The following is a 17,784-nucleotide window of genomic DNA, read 5'->3' on the forward strand; positions in this document are numbered from 1 at the left end:
ATTAAACATGGGAAACAATAAATAACAGATTTATTTTTAAGACAAAAAAAAAAAGTAATCTTCAATGTGGGTGTAGACGAGGGGTATTTCCGTATTTTCACGTTTTTCGGCGTAGACGATTCGAAATTGGAATGAATGTGCAATCTCAGTGTTTTGTATGTATAGAAACTAACTAATAATTAGAAATACGGCCCATTTTTGGGCCCAACATCAACTCAGCGGCGGGCACAGGCATACAGTATCCATGTGGCGTGAACTTCGGATGACGTGGCGTGTTCTGATTGGTTCCCACCTCGTGGCCACAGTTTCGGAAGGGGTCTGTACAACGACATATAAAGCGTACGGAAGAGGCGGAAACGAAAGAAAAAACTGGAACAGAGATTTTCTGGGATTTGTTTCCCGAGAAAATTTTCCAATCTATTTTCCGGTCTGATCAGATCACTGAGACTGTTTTCTCTTCGAGAATGAGAGAAATGAAGCTTCCGTTCGCGTTGCTACTTCTCGTAACTTTCGGTTCGTTTCAGAAACTTTGCGTCTGCGACGATCAAACGGTACTGGCAATGCCGTTGGTTTTTCTTCCCCAAGTTAATTTCATGCGTGTTCCTTTGATTTGTTCAAAATTCTCTGTTCTGATCTTTGCTTTGATCAGGTCTTCTACGAACCGTTCGATGAGTCGTTTGATGGTCGCTGGGTCGTTTCGGAGAAAGGGGAGTACCAAGGTAAGGGTTGGTTTTACCATGAGAATCACGTCTCGATTTTGTTTTTCATTTAGCTTTGATCTGTACTGTTCATCGTTGTTTCTATTGGGTGTTATTAGTGTATGGCTTATGTTATCGAAGACAGATTGAATTTTCTAGTGGGATCTCGATGATTGTACCTGAACGATGTGACTAATGGATGTAGACAACGTTGTGAACTTAATGTTCCTTAATCGGTTCAGGTATCTTGTACGATGGAACCTTCAATTGATCATTTACGGTCTCTTGTAATCCAAGTTGTCGTGTTCGAGAATGGTTTCCAACTTTTTGGTCTTTGTGGATTTTCTTGGCTTTCGGCTTCAGAAATACCTGAACCCGGGAGAACATTATGAATGAAGTAACATGGTGATTTGTTGTCCTGATGTCGAATTGCTCTCATATACACATACCCGGCCAAATGATCTTGTTTCGGTTAGTAGTTAGGAAATTCTTTTTTATGAAGGTGGGTAGGAAGTGTTTCAGGTTGTATTAGTTATTGCAAGATATATTGGCTGCTTCATGTCGAATTTTCAGCTTTTGTTTCTTAGTAGAAGATTGTTGACAGTATAAAAATCTTGTGGTCAGGTGTCTGGAAGCATGCGAAGAGCGAGGGACATGATGATTATGGGCTTCTTGTGAGTGAGAAGGCCAGGAAGTACGGAATCGTCAAAGAGCTGGACGAGCCACTAAACCTCAAGGACACAACTATTGTTCTTCAGTACGAGGCTCGTTTCCAGGAAGGCCTCGAGTGCGGTGGCGCATACTTGAAATATCTCCGTCCTCAGGAAGCTGGATGGATGCCTCAGGAGTTCGACAATGAATCTCCGTATTCCATCATGTTCGGACCCGACAAGTGTGGGGTTACAAACAAGGTGCATTTCATCCTGAAGCACAAGAACCCCAAGAGCGGCAAGTATTTGGAGCACCATCTTAAGTTCCCTCCTTCTGTCCCATTCGACAAGCTCTCCCATGTCTACACCGCCGTTTTGACAACTGACAATGAGGTCAGGATTTTGGTCGATGGAGAGGAGAAGAAAAAGGGAAACTTGCTGTCTGCTGAAGACTTTGACCCACCTTTGATCCCTCTGAAAACTATCCCTGACCCGGAAGACAAGAAACCAGAAGACTGGGATGAGAGGGCCAAGATCCCTGATCCTAATGCTGTGAAGCCTGATGATTGGGATGAGGATGCTGCCATGGATATCGAAGATGAGGAAGCTGAGAAACCCGAGGGATGGCTGGATGATGAGCCCGAAGAGATTGATGACCCCGAGGCAGCTAAGCCCGAAGACTGGGATGACGAGGAAGACGGTGAATGGGAAGCTCCTAAGATCACTAACCCCAAGTGTGAGACAGCTCCAGGTTGTGGTCAATGGAACAGACCGATGAAGAGGAACCCGGCATACAAGGGCAAGTGGAGTGCACCTCTTGTCGATAACCCGGCCTACAAGGGAATCTGGAAACCAAGAGAGATTCCAAACCCTGACTACTTTGAGCTCGACAGGCCGGACTTCGAGCAGATTGCAGCCATTGGTATAGAGATCTGGACGATGCAAGATGGTATCCTGTTCGACAACCTCTTGATCGCCAAAGACGAGAAGGTCGCCGAGACATACAGACAGACCACTTGGAAACCCAAGTTCGATGTCGAGAAAGAGATGCAAAAGGGCGACGACGAGGCTGCTACCGGATCCAATGTTCTCAAGAGCTACCAAGTAATTACTTTTTTTTTTTGCAGAAAAAAAGCGTCTTTCTCTTTTCCATTAAACGCGTCATATGCTCACCACTTTTTTTTGTCCCTATATTGTTGCAGAAGGGGCTGTTCGACCTCTTGTACAAGGTTGCGGACATTCGTTACCTAAGTGCACACAAGGACAAGATCATTGTAAGTTGTCTGTCTCCTGTTAATCCCCCGACCACATCTATCAAAACCCTCATTGAAATTATGAAATCTACCTTATAGGAACTCATCGAGAAAGCAGAGCAGCAGCCAAACATAACTGTTAGCGTCCTCATCTCCGTCGTGGTCGTGATCCTCTCACTATTCTTTAAGCTCATCTTTGGAGGTAAAAAGGTAAATTTCCACAAGCATCATGGTATATACACTGTGTATGATACCGACCTTGCAGAATAAGGGAAAAAAACAGTACCCTTAGGATCTAGTTTTAATCGGTAGCTGCTGAGATATAAAATGTCCATTCACCTTACTAAGAAGGATTCCTCGTCCGTACGTAACATTAATTTATAGGTGAAGGTGGAAACGAAGAAACGGGAAGCAGCAGAAGCTTCAAAGGAGGAGGAGGAGAAGCAGAAGGAAGAAGCTCCCACAAGGAAGAGGCAGCCGAGACGTGAGGGCTAATGAACATTTTCATATTCGAAAGGTTGGGCCTTTTAAGGCATTAGATATCTTACAGAATGCCATGAATTTTTGTATTCATCGATATTAGATTTGTACAAAAACAAAGTCACTGTCGATTAGAAGAGCAAAAACATATTGTTGGTCTTTTTTATTGCAATCATCATCAAATCGCCATTTGGAGAAATGGCTTATCATGGACTTTTTTTTTTTTTTTTTTTGTAATTCTCTTTATGGAATGCCAATAATAGAAACCGTTCAAGAAAGCCTCAAACAAAAAACCGAAACAACCAACACACGAGAGACCAAAAAACAATAAACTCTGCGTCTTGTCGGGAATGGACAAAACTAGTTCCGTTTATTGGGTCACAATCCGCACGCCCATTGCTCTCTTTGACGGATGATGCAACAATGATTTATTGTTTTGATATTTTGTCTTCTACTGTCCCATTTAGTTACAAACAAATATTACAAAAAATTATGAATATAAGATAAATAAAAACGAAGGTATTGATTGATCAAACTATAACTTGATATAATAAAACGAAATACAAAAACAAGTCCCGTAATCGAACCTCGTAGCAGTTGCCAGTAGTAGGCATTACTTGCAACCTTATTAGTGTAACTCTATCCTCGACACCCTAGAGAGAAAAATTCTATTAAAAATATCCCAAAACCAAAACATAAAATTAAAAAAAAAAAAAAGCTAAAACGTTACAAAAGTTTCATGCAAGCAAAAATAACATTGCACCGATCCTCCAAACCAAAGGAACAAGACTTCGACCCCATTTCGCATCATGTTTGGTTTCCGACCATAACTTACCACCCCGGCCGAGAATTTACCGGCGTCCGCCTCCGGGCTTTCTGACTGGAGCTGAGTCCTCGTCGTCGGATTGGATATCACCGTACTGCCATATCCCGGTCCTTGAGGTGCGGGCTTCTTCTTGGAACTTCTCCAGACTGTCGAGAGCCGCCAGTTTATCCTTCGGCTCCCATCTCTTACGTTTCTCCATCCTCGCAAGCCCTTCCTGTTCGCCGCAAACAACAAATTCCCGATGTAAACCAATCGAAATCCGAACTTGGGGAAGAAAGAAAACCGAAGGTGAAAGTCACGGACGGACCTGAAGCATGGCAGCATTGACAGAGAGTTCATCATCTACAGCGATAAGAGTGACAGCAAGTTCAGTTCCAGTTCCTTGGCCTTTGACTTTACCACCAGAAGTGTCCCTTTCCTCGACCACTGCCCTGAACTCTCTTCCACTGCCCAGCGTCACATTGCTCAGATACTCGGCCGCTTCCGGTCCAAAGTCCTCTTCTACGTTCGGGATTTTTACGTAAGCGAGCCTGCATAGCTGGGCAAGCCCCGGGGCAGAGGACACCGAAGGATCCACGGGCCGTATTCCGCTGTATGGAACCATCTCCTGGTTCCCGTAATCGATGTAGAATACTTCAAATTTGTCCTCTGGGGACTGAACCTATATCCAACTTTATTATAAATCAATATTACTAAAAATGAAATATTCTATCGACCGATTAGATTAGTCACAAAAGTATATGATTCTTAATCATTGTATATGCGTATGTAAATACTAAAAAATACACAAAATTGTTTGCATTATTATATATTTTATTTTGGTTTTGGATTTTTATTATATTAGATGTTATACATAATTTTCTACTAAAACTTCATTATCTATCTATCTATATATATAATGAGATCCATACATAAATAAAATAAATAATATATTCTCGTATACATCCAGAAATTCCAGTTCCGCTTTTAAAAGAATAAACCAAAACTAATCAACTTCATGATAAATTTTATATATAACGTGTTAAATCGATTAAAAAACAGAAAACCAGATATGAATAATATTTACCAATCTAAATCGAAAGCCAGCATGCAATAATCCTACATATTTTTTTTGGGTAATCGAATGTGTGAAACAAGATCCAAACTAAATTTAAAATCGGGGGTCAGTTATATAATTTGGAATATACACACTCTTTTCAAACTTAAGATTCAAAATCAGAACAAGACATAAACTTTGTGTTTACATTTAACCGATTGAACCCTAAACATTTACCAACGAATTCATCAAATTATCTCATTCTAATAATATTCATTAAACATGGGAAACAATAAATAACAGATTTATTTTTAAGACAAAAAAAAAAAGTAATCTTCAATGTGGGTGTAGACGAGGGGTATTTCCGTATTTTCACGTTTTTCGGCGTAGACGATTCGAAATTGGAATGAATGTGCAATCTCAGTGTTTTGTATGTAGCATCCGATGCAAAAAAAAAAAAAAAAAGTGGACACAAAGATGGAAAAAGATGATGAATGAATTACCATTGCCCGGTTCCAGGATTTGTCGAGGCTGAACTGTGCAAGAACAATATCACCCTTCTTAGGGTTGAATGCCCCGATAACGGGTGCCTCTTTGAGATTCAATGAAGCAAGTTGGTGCTGAATCGAGGTTACTTTCTGATCACCGACTGCTTGAATGTAGAATTTTCCACCTCCAAGTACTTCTGTAACAGCAACCTGTAGAGAAAGGAAAACATGTTTAAACAAGAAAAAACGAAAACGTAATTGTCTTCCAATGGAAACTATTGTATGATTAATGCAGACACCTTCAATGTTTCCTTCTGCTTGGTTTCAACAGTCGAACCATTTGAAACTTCTTCTCCTTCAACATAGTTTTCCCAAATCTGCCGAAAGATCATCACAAGTTAACGTTTAGGATTTGAAGAAAAGCATTTTTTTTTCTTTGGAAGACAATGGTATTACTTATTATTACCTTTAGTTTCTGCCCTTTAGCAGATCGTTCCGCCTGTTCAAGAAGATGAGCCTCAGGGATTCTGTCTGAACCGAAGCTAGTCTGCATCTTTGCAAGGCCAGCTTCAAGAAGAACCAGTGCCACATTGGTCCTAGACTCCCACATCGATCCCAAGAATGTACCCGTTCTATCCACAGTTTCAACCTCAATCTGTGTATTGTACGAGAAAATGTTAAAAACCCAAGATAGGAGAATAAAAGAAAAACAAGATATACATCTGATCTCAGGCATCATCAAGTTCTGAATTACCTCGACATCTCTCTGCATTATCTTTCGTCTCATTAAAGCAATTGCTTCATCCGAATAAGGTTCGTCACGGCCAGGACATCTCACACCGGAGAATGAAAAGGCGATACTGCATGTTTCCCTTGGAATCAGAAGCTTAAACCGATGTCCACTCAAAACGTATTCCACAACAGCAGAGATTCTCCTGCTTCGGTGCAGGAATGGCAAGAAATCCCTAGCCTTCTTGACTGAGGCCTGAGATTATAATATCATTCAACAATCAAATCAGAGAAACAGAGAGGAAAAAAAACTGCAGTTCGGTGCATGTGTGTGTGTGGGTATCTAACCGTTGTAAGATCTGTGATGTGCATGACTGGAGAATCCTTCGCAGAATGGATTCCCTTCTTCCCGGTAATAGCACGGGATTCAACAGCCAGAAGAGCATCATAGTAGTTAGATCTTTCCTCGAAATCTCGGTGCCTAACAACAGTTCCAAAACCACGGGCAATAACAAGCTCTGCAATGTTCACCCCTGGCTGCTGGCCACCATCAGTAGCTGCAGCAGGCAATGGAGTTTCATCAGCATCACCCTTGGTGGTAGAGGGAAGGAACACAGAGCCAAAATCCATGACCCTGGAATCGCCAGCCCCAGAAGTAGTAGCACCATCTGCTGGGCTGACCTTCCTTGAGTATTCCATTTGAACAACAACCTGGGGAGGGAGAAATTTCAGATTATGTACTGCTGATTCTAACCCAGCGTAAATTAAAGAATTTTCATTAAGGAAAAGAAGAATTACTTGTTTGCCGATGAGCCTTTGTCTCAGAAATTCCCTTGCTTCCCGAGCATAGGGGGCTGGTTTTTCATCTCTTCGTGGATTACCCATTTTGGGACACCTGATACTCGAAAGACAGACTCGTCGCTCGGCCAATGGGCTCCCATACGGGATAGAATCATCAGCAACAACAACACAGTCCCCACTTACAACTTCCACTACCTGAGAAAAGTTAAAAGCTAAGAACATGTTTTTAAAAAGAACACCAAGGCAGTAGAAGAAGAAAGGATATTCACCAAGGGCCTTAGACCTTAAGATATTTATTACCTTTCCAGTAAAGTTCTGGTCATGAATTGCCTTTGAGTTCGTCGCTGGAGGAACATAGTTGGTCCACATTCTCAATCGGTTTTTCTTGGCCTGAAGCTCTGCGGCTTTCAGTTTCCTCTTGGCTTCATCTTCCATCATGTTAGCACTCCATTCTACGTACTTAGCGAGACCCTGTGCAACATGAAAATATCAATCTGTCACTCCTTCCATTCACAAGATAAAAGATCACATTCACCAGCACGTTAAATTCACGTCTGAGACATGCTATAGAGAAAGCTACCAACATAATTGTGAACTATCACAATGTGTCAGCTAGATCACTCTATAAGAAACAACAGTGAAACAGAGAAAGAGACTGTAGTTGCCGTGTGAATTATGGAATGAAGATCATTTTCATGAGGCAAAAGACTATCACTCTATTAGTTAAATTTGTTAGCATTCATGTGCAAAACAAAAGCTCAGACGGGTATGTGCACATACATTCTCGACAAGCTCCAAACCCAAGTCCTTCACTGTTTCCCCATCAGAATAATGAACTGAACCGATCAGATTGTTGAACTTGTCAACACCTTCCAAAACAATGCGAACCTACAAAACCGCCTCACACTCAGGTCATCGGATTGTGAAATATCAATACACAAAACTCAATTTGTTGTGAAATCTCCTTACATCTCTACTCAAAACACGAAGCTCGGTAAAGTACTTGGCTTCCATTGCAAAAGGATCTGGAGAAGATTCAACAGATGATGCTGCAGAGGCAGCAAGTCTCTGGGCTGATGTTAGAGGAGCATGTGGTTCCGTAGAAACATCTCCATTCGGCTCAGATGAGGTAACATCTGTCTCAATAAAACTATCAGCTGGAGGTCTCCTTCCCACTGATGGAGCCTATTCAAAGAGCCATATGAAAGACAATGTTACATTTCAGAAGTTGTGCCAGAAAAAACATTTAAGTGTCAACCTCTGACACAAAAAACAGCGAATAAACATTCCGTACCTGAACTCCAGCAACAAATACTTGCACAAACTGAAAGTCTGGAAGAAGATAGACCCGAACGGTACTGCCATCACGGACTTGCTCGACAATACCCTCCATGGGCTTGCCTTTGCTTGCAGCTAAAAGTCCCATCGCATCAAAGTTACCAGCATCCCCAATGGCAGAAGGAGGAAGATTTCTGACAGACGCCTCAGCAGCACCAGGGACCTGGAACGATGTAAAATCCATCAGGAAAGCTTACAGAAAGAAACGATACCATCATAAGTGAAAACAAGTACAAGATATTAATTACAACCATAAATCTTAAGCGACTCTCTGAGAAACGAACATTTAAATTTCTTCTATGACATTTTACTTTTCTCAGCAGACCACAGAAAGAGTGGACTGCAATGGTTCATGAACTAAGACTCCCGACACGTTTGTAACAAATAAAGATAAATAAATTTAAGCTTCAACTGATGGGACCTAGAAGAACAAGAGAGGGAAAACAACCTTGCTCCAACGACCAAAACCTTCTTGCTTGGCCTGCTCTTCAAGCCGTAGCAATTCCGCAATGTAAGGGCTGACCTTATCCTGATTTTGCTGGCCTGGCTCCCTGACCTGTCAATGCGCAGCCAATCCTCACACCAAATCAGAAAATAGTGTTATGACCACCAAAACTCAGATTTTGCGATCTAGTTAAATAAGCAGGCAGCATTTAACCTTTGCCCAGCCAGCAGCAACAACAAGCATGGCAACATTTTCATTGCCGAGGAAAACGGATCCAAATTCTCTGCCAGCAATAGCTTCCACTTTGTAATCCACTTTGAATACAACCTCCTGCACAAGAAACATATTAGTTATTACCCAGCTAAGGAAAAAGATTCGACCATTTTGGTTGACAACAGGATCAACAGTCTAAAAAGTCTTTGACTTTGCACCTTTCCAATGCAAAGTTTCCTCAGAAACTCCTTGCTTTCCCATGCAAAAGGTTCATCTAAACCTCCCCTGCGAGCCTGAAAAAACAGACACCGGTGGCCCGTTAGTGAAGACAACACCTCAAAAGAAAATTGACTCTGCTTCATCATTTTTGAAGAACAATAATTTGATTAGCTTACCAGCCTAGGAGCAATGAGAGAAGATAGAGTGATGGTCTTTTCCGGTGGAGGACCGGGCTTGTTGTGGCTCAAAGCCGTGATCACCAAGCAGTCCCCAGAGGTCACAGCCTTCACTCTCCCTCTGAGCCACTTGTTCTCAGTCGCTGCAGCCGACGCCATTATGATTGGCTAAGACCTGCACCAAATCGACCACAGACCTTTAACAAACTTACCCTGTGAAAAAGGATAACGCAAATCACAGATGCATCATCATTCATATTCCCCTGTAAAGATTGCTGCATCTACAAAATTTTAAAGTTTGCTGGCTTTTCAACGTGGTGCATTGGTACCCAATTTATCAGAATTCAGACTTGCCTGATCAGATTCATCATAAGAACGACAGAAAAATTCCACAATCCCTTTGTAGATAGGTACGCTAATTGCAACCAAATTACTAAAAAGGGCATAAGAAATCACCGAAAAGCCACATGAATCCACAGAAAATTAGCATAATTGGCCCATAACGTAACGAGAAATCATACATTTGCCTCGATCTGCACCGTACAGCTCGATCGAGCTGATCAAAGTAACGTTTTCAACGAACCAATACAAGCAGATTTAACGCATGATCGTTGCATTCAAAAAGCCAGATCAGATTCAGATCAACAGATGGATAGATCTACGAAAGTTCTTCGACGATTCCGACGAACATACCTGGATTATCCGGGAATATATAGATCTGGGAGAGCACAAAAAGAAGAAAGATCTCTCTTTTTTCTCTCTGGTCCAATCTTAGATTGACCGAGAGAGGGAGAAGAGAGAGAGAGGTTGTGGGTCAGAGAATGATACGGCGGATCTCGAGATGTGGAGAGCTCGGAGATGGTGTCGAGGCGGAGGCGAAGAAATATATAAACAAGAGGGAGGGTCAGGGGAGATATTGGCGATATATCTATAGTACCCCTGAAAGACAAGGAAATTACATGATTTGCCATTAAGAGATTAGATATGGTTTTGCGGAAAATAGGTTGCTTTTTAGGTCATCTCCAGAAAAAGTAACAAAATCAACTTGTCTGTTTCACTTTCAGTTAAAACTACAAATTCTAATTTCAGCCCATTATTTATCCGAATTTACAAAAAAGGTCTTTTATGAAATTGTTATGTAATTTAGAGAAAAAGAGGATAAAATCTTTATTTTATAAGCAATATTCTTATTTTTAATCTTGGATAAATAATGTTATGATTTTGCATTGATAAGATATAAAAATGCTTGCGCTGAAATTCAATTTCAATATGCTATTTATTGTAAGTTTTAAAATAGGAAAAGTTTTATAGCAATCAATAGGTTCGGTTCGTATTTATTTGTAATAAAATTGTCACTTTAATCTTACCAAAACGTATTAAATGGGGTCATTTAATATGTAAAAAGGGACTAAATCTCACTTGACAAGGAAAACTTTCAAGTAAATACTTAAAATGTCCCTCTAAATTTTATGTACGAACCAAAAACTAACGGTAAAATTTTGAATTAGGCTTACAAAAACCATGGTAATATAAGTATTAGCAAGAAAAAAAAAAAGAATAATGGAATTATATATTGGAAAGTGTACTAATTTCTAATGAAATTTTACGGTGACGATCTTATATATGAAAATTTTGAATTGGGCATACAAAAGCCATGGTAATATAAGTCTCGCCTTCATGCCAACATACGTAGCTATGTCTCCTCGGACAGGGGGATCACACATGCAAGTAGCCACGTACGTTTAGACAAGAGACATTGACGAGTTCTTGTCTTTATCTTAAATCCACACCCATATGCTATAAACCCAATATATATATATATATATATATATATATATATATATATATATTGGGTTTATAGCATATGGGTGTGGATTTAAGATAAAGACAAGAACTCGTAAATCTCTGTTTGGTTCTCAGTCGTTGGATTTTATGGACAAAAGTAATTTTGTTTTTTCGGTTATTTTTTATTCGATTTGATTCGGTTTTAAAAAAATTATAACTTTTCTATTTTCAAATCCAATTTGGTTGAATGGAATGATATATTGTTCTATTGGAATCGATTTTATCATCCGGTTATTACCTTAGAAAATTAGGGGTGAATATTTTGGTTTTCGGTCTGATATTCAAACGATTCGATTAGAAAACGTATTTTCGTGTTTTATAGAAATTGCTTCAAACTAGAACTGAATGTTAAACGCTTCAATTCGATTCGGTTTTACCATCGGTTCGATTCGAAATAATATCGTTATACAAATAACAAATAAGTAATGAACCATAATATTTGTATATGTATATATATATATATATATATATATTAATAGATATATATTTAGCTTCATATTGAATGGTGTTGCTTATTTCGTTTAATTATGATGCGCTCTATTCTTTCTTTCTTTTTTTTACGAACTTTAAGATTTAATCTTAAACGATTGATGGTATAAAGCAAGCAATGTAGGGCTAAACATGTATATAAGATTGAGAGATATATATTCAAGATTATTAAGTACCTTCAATTTGATTCGAATAAAAAACCTTTTATATTCAAACTGTTTACGTGCAATATGTATGTTTCGTATAGAACGTGTAGTGTAGGGGTCTGTATTGATAATTATAAACATAAAGGTTTATTTTCAGAAAAAAACTATGATGCGGGGCGGATATTCTATTTTCGGAAAAGGAAAAGGCAAAAGGCACGGAATTGGAGGGGCGTTAGGTCCTGAGGTGGCAGAATCGTAAACACATCTACTCTCGTCTTTTGTACTTTTTATGTACATACACATACACATACACATATCAAATATACATAATATCTTCATATATTTTCTTTTCTTTAATATTTTTTTTTCCTGCTTTTCTTTAATAATTTTGATTTTCATTTGTCGGGATTTATTACAGGTCTAATAATAACAAAGGAAAAAACTCTAAAAATTTCTGAACATATAATTTAGAGTAATATTAATTCATAAACTTGTAGAGGTGTCTATTAATTTCCAAACTTATAAAATTGAACATATTAAATCTCGAACTTGTTAAACGGTTTCATAATCGTCCATAACGTTATTTGGTCAAAAAAATAAGTTCGAATGATCCGACATACATATACCTAACCCTACACGTTTTCTACATTACTAGTAATTTGTAAACCGCAGAACTCGCCGAACCACCACGAGAGACACTTGACCTATTTCATGTTATAATAATTAGGACCAACGCGTTTTCCCTGTATTTTCCTTCACGTTCCATTATAAAACAATTGAAGTACATATACCTAACCCTACACGTTTTCTACATTACTAATAATTTCAGAAAAAGGCAAGATTTTTTTCTAAATAAAAAGGAAGAAGAAGACAGCCCACGACCAAAGCACGACTGCATATCTTAATATCCCCGTCCATGTCCGTAGCGTACAATGAGATAAATATCGGACGAAATCCATATAACGCCTTGTAAAAAAAGACAAAAACCATATGTTACACGGAAAACCAAATGCACCGTTTTGGATTTGCATGAAAACATAAACAAAACTCTGTATCCTTTTTCAGGCCAAAATCTCTCTCCCTATATATTGTAAATAAACCTTGACCTAATCTTCGAGATCTTCGTCCATATCTTCTCCATCTTCATCAATATCTTCTTCTCCATCTTCTTCTTCGCTTTCTTCGTCACTACCTTCTTCCTCGCTTTCATCAGGCTTCTTCTCTGTTTTCTTGTCACTCACATTTCCTAAACAATCGGACATATTGACGAGTCGGTCCATGTTTCGTGTTACCAATGGTTCATATATGATATTGCAAAAATGGGTTTTTTTATAACATACCGAATTCACTGAATATAACTCCTCCAGAACACAACCCTTCCTCAACCTTGGTGAGTTGAAGGGTCATTCTTGGTCCAATCTCCTGCAATTTCACGGCGCTTTTCGTCGACGCCCGGTTTACTCTGCCCATATCGGTAGTTAGCGTCACTGTGGCCGCTTCTTCATCTGCTTCGCTCTCTGATCCATACCCAGCTCTTACCAAAGACAGAACCAAAGTTAATGCACATCGATACAAAGAAGATGGAATGGAAAGGGATAGGTCCAATTCTGGTGAGGAAAAGATCCTTACTTGGTGACAAAGTCACTGACATCCTGCAAGTTCCTAAGATCTGGGACCTGATGGTTCTGTACAAACTTTCTGATCCTACGTGACACTCCCACTGGCTGGAGTCTTATGGAGTAATGTCGGAAGTCCACAAGTTTTGTCTCTTTGTTGTAGTTCAGAAGTACTATTCTTTGGCATGAAGAGAGTTTGACCTGACATTCACATCCAAAACAGCATTCATTACAAAAGGGAGGAATAGCTTTACACTACTTGATTGATGCCAATATCATCATTGTCCTTCCCGTACTCACAGTGTTAATATCTATGGCTGGGAATATGTTTTGAAACATAATGGTAGTGAGCTTCAGATGCTGTTCCCCACCACCAAATCCCGAAAGGACAATCTGACAATGACAAGTGCATCGAAGCATAGCACCCGGCAATTAGTTTGCATATACAAGAGCACAAATCTATACAGAACACAGGAAAGAAGAGAAGGATTACCAGAGGAGGATTCTTAAAAAGATCTTGAGGACATCTAGGCCGCAACTGAGACTGAGCTATATCTGATGCCAAGGCATATTCGTGAATTTTAAACGTGAGAGTAGGGCCCTGTGGTGTTCTTGCTACTCTTAGATATGGTGCAGACTCTGTTTTAGATAGTATAAGGAAATGCGTGACACCCATAGGACCTGCTACGTTTAAAAAGTCCTTCAGATTGTTCCGCTTTTTCTCCTGAAAAAGTGGGGCAGAAAAAGAACGAGCAAATCATTTAGGCAATAGTAAATCGCATCCATTTAAGCAATATTTAGTTCCTTTGGTTGGTAACTTGACCACAGGAGCTAAAGACAACACGTCCAAACTTAGATTATTAGAAATCTGGAGCTAAATGTTCTCTACCTTTGCTTTCTTGAACAAGTATATCCCAAGAAACAACGGAATATACAACTTTTTCTCGAGGCAACTATAACAATGTACGTCACTATAACAGCAAAACCAAAGTCCGATGCACATGATGTCACAAACCAGACGTTAAAACATGGACTTTAGCAGCATGTATGCAAGTATTCAATTTTCATATATAGAAAGGATTTTTAACACATCTGGCTACCAACAAGACATCAAGATCAAGTCCAGGATACACACTATAAGCTATAAAGATCAAGAAACTAGTCTGAGGAAGGACTTTTTCTCAGATAACAAACTTATGCAAAGGGAAAGCTGTAGAAACTACGGGTGGAGAGTTTGCTAACCTTAAGGTTGAGAGCAGTGAAAGGGAGCATGAGCTTCCTCAAATCCATCTGCAGCTGCTTCATGGGGCCAGGCAATTTCCCTCTTGAAAACACAAAACTCTTTGGAATCTTATCCCCAGTCACATGATCAACCTTTTGTTGGTTTTTCTTCACAATGGGCTTCACAGAGACCCTTTTGTTCTGCTTCTTCTGTATCAAACCGAGTGTTAAGCAGTAATCGAGACCGGCGAATATACGATGTTTGAGCTAAGGATTGGGTGCAAACAAAGCTTTTACTGGAAAGGAATTGAGGCAGGGACAGGAAACAGTTTCTCACTTACGTTTCTGAAGCGAGCCATTCTAACACAGATGAGCCAACCAGAAGGGAGGCTTCAAACTTTACGGGAAGAGACGAAAATGGTTCCTGAAAAACCAAAAAGATCAAACATCCATGGACAATCAGCATAGAACCAAAGAAAACACACGCATACCCCGAATAAGCCGAACTTAACAGATGGTTTAAACACTAAATCGCAAAACCCTAACCCTAACTCTCAAAACTCGGGATAACCAAACTGCTCAGTAACATTGTTCTTCCTACAAACTCGGCAATCAATCGAAAATACAGACGAAGATTCAAAAAAATAAAAAACTCTGCGTGAGTGAAGCCGAAGAAGAAGAAATCGTGAAAACGAAGAACCCACCGGCAAAGCGTGACGGCGGCCAATTTGGAGGAGGGAACGAGGTTTTAGCACCATATATATCAATTACCGGTTCAGGGCCGGTTTACATCTTAGTCCGGTTCACGCTATATTTATCGGTTCGTTTTTTTTGTTTTAAATCAAGACACGTTATTGGTTTATTATTTATTTATTCATGGTCCTGAGCGAAAGGTAGCGTCCTTTTTCCGAGAATAATAAAGAAAACGAGGCGTTGGCCGTATCGGGTCTCTCTCCTCAGCGAAGATTTTCCGATAATTTTTTTTAAAAGGTAATGTTTTCCTTCTTCTTTTTTAGCAGAAGAGGGTTTCTTCGAAATTAGATATGCAGTGTGTTTGATGGATCATTGCCATAATCATGATCATTGATTTTCGTTCTGGGCCAAATCAACCGAAAGAGTTGAAGCTTTGAGTTCTATAATCATGGTGGTGGAGTATCTATCTATTCAATGCTTTATTTTATTCTTCTTTCCTCTGCGATGAACTCGAGGTCTTTGATCAACGGCACAGTGGGGGGTTTTTTCTTCTGTTTCGCCAGATTTGAAGAACCCTGATCTGATTTCGTATCTTCTCGATGGATGGAAACTTTTTTTTTGTTGATCCGTTCTCGATTTAGATTTGGGTTTGCGCTTGTTGATCTGTATTTTCGAGTGAAATCATTGTTGGTTCATATTATATTTTGATTCCTTAATGCTGTCAGGTTTTTTTATCAAGCGCTTGAAAACATGCTCAAGGTTCCTGAGCATCAGGTTGCGGGGCATGAGGCTCGAGCCGGGGGGCTCGGACCGCTCATAGATGATGAGGGTCGGTTCTACAAGCCACTTCAAGGCGATGCTCGTGGTGAGAAAGAGGTCAAGTTCTACCAGTCCTTCTGGACCAACAAGAAGGTTCCAGGTCACATCCGTAGATTCTTCCCAATGTGCCATGGCACTGAGCTCGTCGAGGCCTCCGATGGAACCGGCCTGCGTCCGCACCTCGTGTTGCAAGATGTTGTTAAAGGGTACTCTAAGCCGTCGGTGATGGATGTTAAGATCGGTTCCAGGACATGGTACCCGGATGTGTCTGAAGAATACATCCGGAAATGCATAAGGAAGGATACATCCACGACTTCTGTGTTATTAGGGTTTAGGATTTCTGGTATGAGGGGATACGATCACAAAGCTTTGGATTTTTGGAGGCCTGACAAGAAGGTTGTTCTCGGGTTCTCTGTTGATGCTGCTAGACTGGCTCTGAGGAAGTTTGTTTCGTCGAACTCAGCTGCTAAATGTGACCCAAAACCCGATTGTGCTTTGGCATCGAGGGTTTATGGCGGTTCAGACGGGATCTTGGCCCAACTGCTGAAGCTCAAGGCCTGGTTCGAGGATCAAACGCTCTACCATTTCAATTCTTGTTCGATTCTCTTGGTCTATGAGAATGAATCGATCCTGGATGGAGGTGATCCACGGGCGCAAGTTAAGCTTGTGGATTTTGCACATGTTCTTGAAGACAATGGTGTCATCGACCACAACTTCTTGGGTGGACTCTGCTCTTTTATAAAGTGCATCCGTGATATTCTTGAGAGCTCAGACGATTGCTCCGAAACTGAAACCCCTTGTCTCGAAAACGGACACTAGAGAGTTTTTTATACTCTGTTTGAATAATCCCCAGTTTCCTGTTTTTGGTGTTTCCGACAAAAAACGTTGTCCTGATCTTCAGTTTACTTCTGTTTGAGGAAATGTCGAAATGTTTTGCAGAGTTCAGTGCCAACCTCTGCTACATTGGCAGGTCACTTGAACTTCTGTTCTTTCTTCTTCAAAAATGGAATCGGATCCCAGTGATATAGAGCTTCTTGACTAATTTCTTGTAAGCAGTTATCGACTTGCTTCTCCAGGTTGTGCCCGAAGGTCCTACCGCGAGTAGTAGCCATTGGAGCCCTTTCCTTTCCTCTAAGGGTAAGGAATTGAAATTTTCAAGCAAAATGAAATCGGGGAATAAGAAGTAGTGTTACCATCAGGATGTAGAAACAGTAGACGCTCGATCTTTCGCTGAAGCAATTTTGTCGAAAAGCAGTAGTGAACTCCAAGCCACAGAGAAATCACAAGTTTCATCAACTTGGGGAAGAGAGAAGCGATGATGAAGTTCATCGTGATTTTTCTTTTTTGCGTTATCTTCTCTGTTCGTGTAGATTCAGGAAACCTGCAGGACACTTGCCTTGACGGCCCGGGACAACAATGTATCTTCATCTATGGCTATCCTTAACCCTTTGCAGGAACCCGACAAAGAACAGACCTAGAAATAGACGGATCCATTCCTCCTCATTCCACCCGAGATCCTCAGAGATACTTTTCATGTACAGCGGAGTTGTACTCATTGGGTCCACCAACATTCAGAACAAGATCTTCCAGAAGGTTCGGAAGC

General features: G+C 40.2%; 4 protein-coding genes across 6 annotated transcripts; 2 read left to right on the top strand and 2 right to left on the bottom strand.

The window, feature by feature from the left end:
• The first annotated feature begins 381 nt into the window (after positions 1-381).
• Positions 382-3,304, top strand: LOC104818289 (calnexin homolog 1-like). Its single transcript, XM_010547810.2, has 6 exons — positions 382-551; positions 650-719; positions 1,323-2,452; positions 2,551-2,622; positions 2,701-2,811; positions 2,986-3,304. The coding sequence occupies exons 1-6, from the start codon at positions 465-467 to the stop codon at positions 3,094-3,096; spliced, it is 1,581 nt and encodes a 526-aa protein (XP_010546112.1). The 5' UTR covers positions 382-464; the 3' UTR covers positions 3,097-3,304.
• Positions 3,305-3,603: 299 nt separating this feature from the next.
• Positions 3,604-10,196, bottom strand: LOC104818290 (staphylococcal nuclease domain-containing protein 1-like). The gene is made up of 17 exons (XM_010547811.2): positions 10,046-10,196; positions 9,353-9,527; positions 9,176-9,250; positions 8,958-9,074; positions 8,748-8,855; positions 8,256-8,462; positions 7,931-8,146; positions 7,742-7,849; positions 7,262-7,432; positions 6,959-7,156; positions 6,509-6,871; positions 6,186-6,416; positions 5,898-6,086; positions 5,731-5,808; positions 5,417-5,641; positions 4,215-4,562; positions 3,604-4,121 (listed from the first exon to the last, which is right to left on the bottom strand). The coding sequence occupies exons 2-17, from the start codon at positions 9,509-9,511 to the stop codon at positions 3,933-3,935; spliced, it is 2,982 nt and encodes a 993-aa protein (XP_010546113.1). The 5' UTR covers positions 9,512-9,527; positions 10,046-10,196; the 3' UTR covers positions 3,604-3,932.
• Positions 10,197-12,710: 2,514 nt separating this feature from the next.
• Positions 12,711-15,466, bottom strand: LOC104818291 (peter Pan-like protein). Its single transcript, XM_010547813.1, has 8 exons — positions 15,374-15,466; positions 15,011-15,093; positions 14,691-14,879; positions 13,942-14,172; positions 13,749-13,841; positions 13,462-13,649; positions 13,173-13,366; positions 12,711-13,078 (listed from the first exon to the last, which is right to left on the bottom strand). The coding sequence occupies exons 2-8, from the start codon at positions 15,026-15,028 to the stop codon at positions 12,939-12,941; spliced, it is 1,053 nt and encodes a 350-aa protein (XP_010546115.1). The 5' UTR covers positions 15,029-15,093; positions 15,374-15,466; the 3' UTR covers positions 12,711-12,938.
• A 107-nt stretch (positions 15,467-15,573) lies between these two features.
• LOC104818295 (inositol polyphosphate multikinase beta) lies at positions 15,574-17,223 on the top strand. 3 transcript variants are annotated; one of them, XM_010547818.1, is made up of 2 exons: positions 15,574-15,659; positions 16,088-17,223. In XM_010547818.1, exon 2 carries the CDS (start codon positions 16,113-16,115, stop codon positions 16,998-17,000), a length of 888 nt encoding a protein of 295 aa, XP_010546120.1. In that variant the 5' UTR covers positions 15,574-15,659; positions 16,088-16,112; the 3' UTR covers positions 17,001-17,223. The 3 variants fall into 3 exon arrangements, with proteins under 3 accessions (XP_010546120.1, XP_010546121.1, XP_010546122.1); XM_010547819.2 differs by lacking the exon at positions 15,574-15,659 and adding an exon at positions 15,676-15,816; XM_010547820.2 differs by lacking the exon at positions 15,574-15,659 and adding an exon at positions 15,676-15,813.
• Positions 17,224-17,784: the final 561 nt, after the last annotated feature.

Source organism: Tarenaya hassleriana, unplaced genomic scaffold (genome assembly GCF_000463585.1).
Source record: "Tarenaya hassleriana unplaced genomic scaffold, ASM46358v1 Cleome29, whole genome shotgun sequence".
NCBI classification, from domain to species: Eukaryota; Viridiplantae; Streptophyta; class Magnoliopsida; order Brassicales; family Cleomaceae; genus Tarenaya; species Tarenaya hassleriana.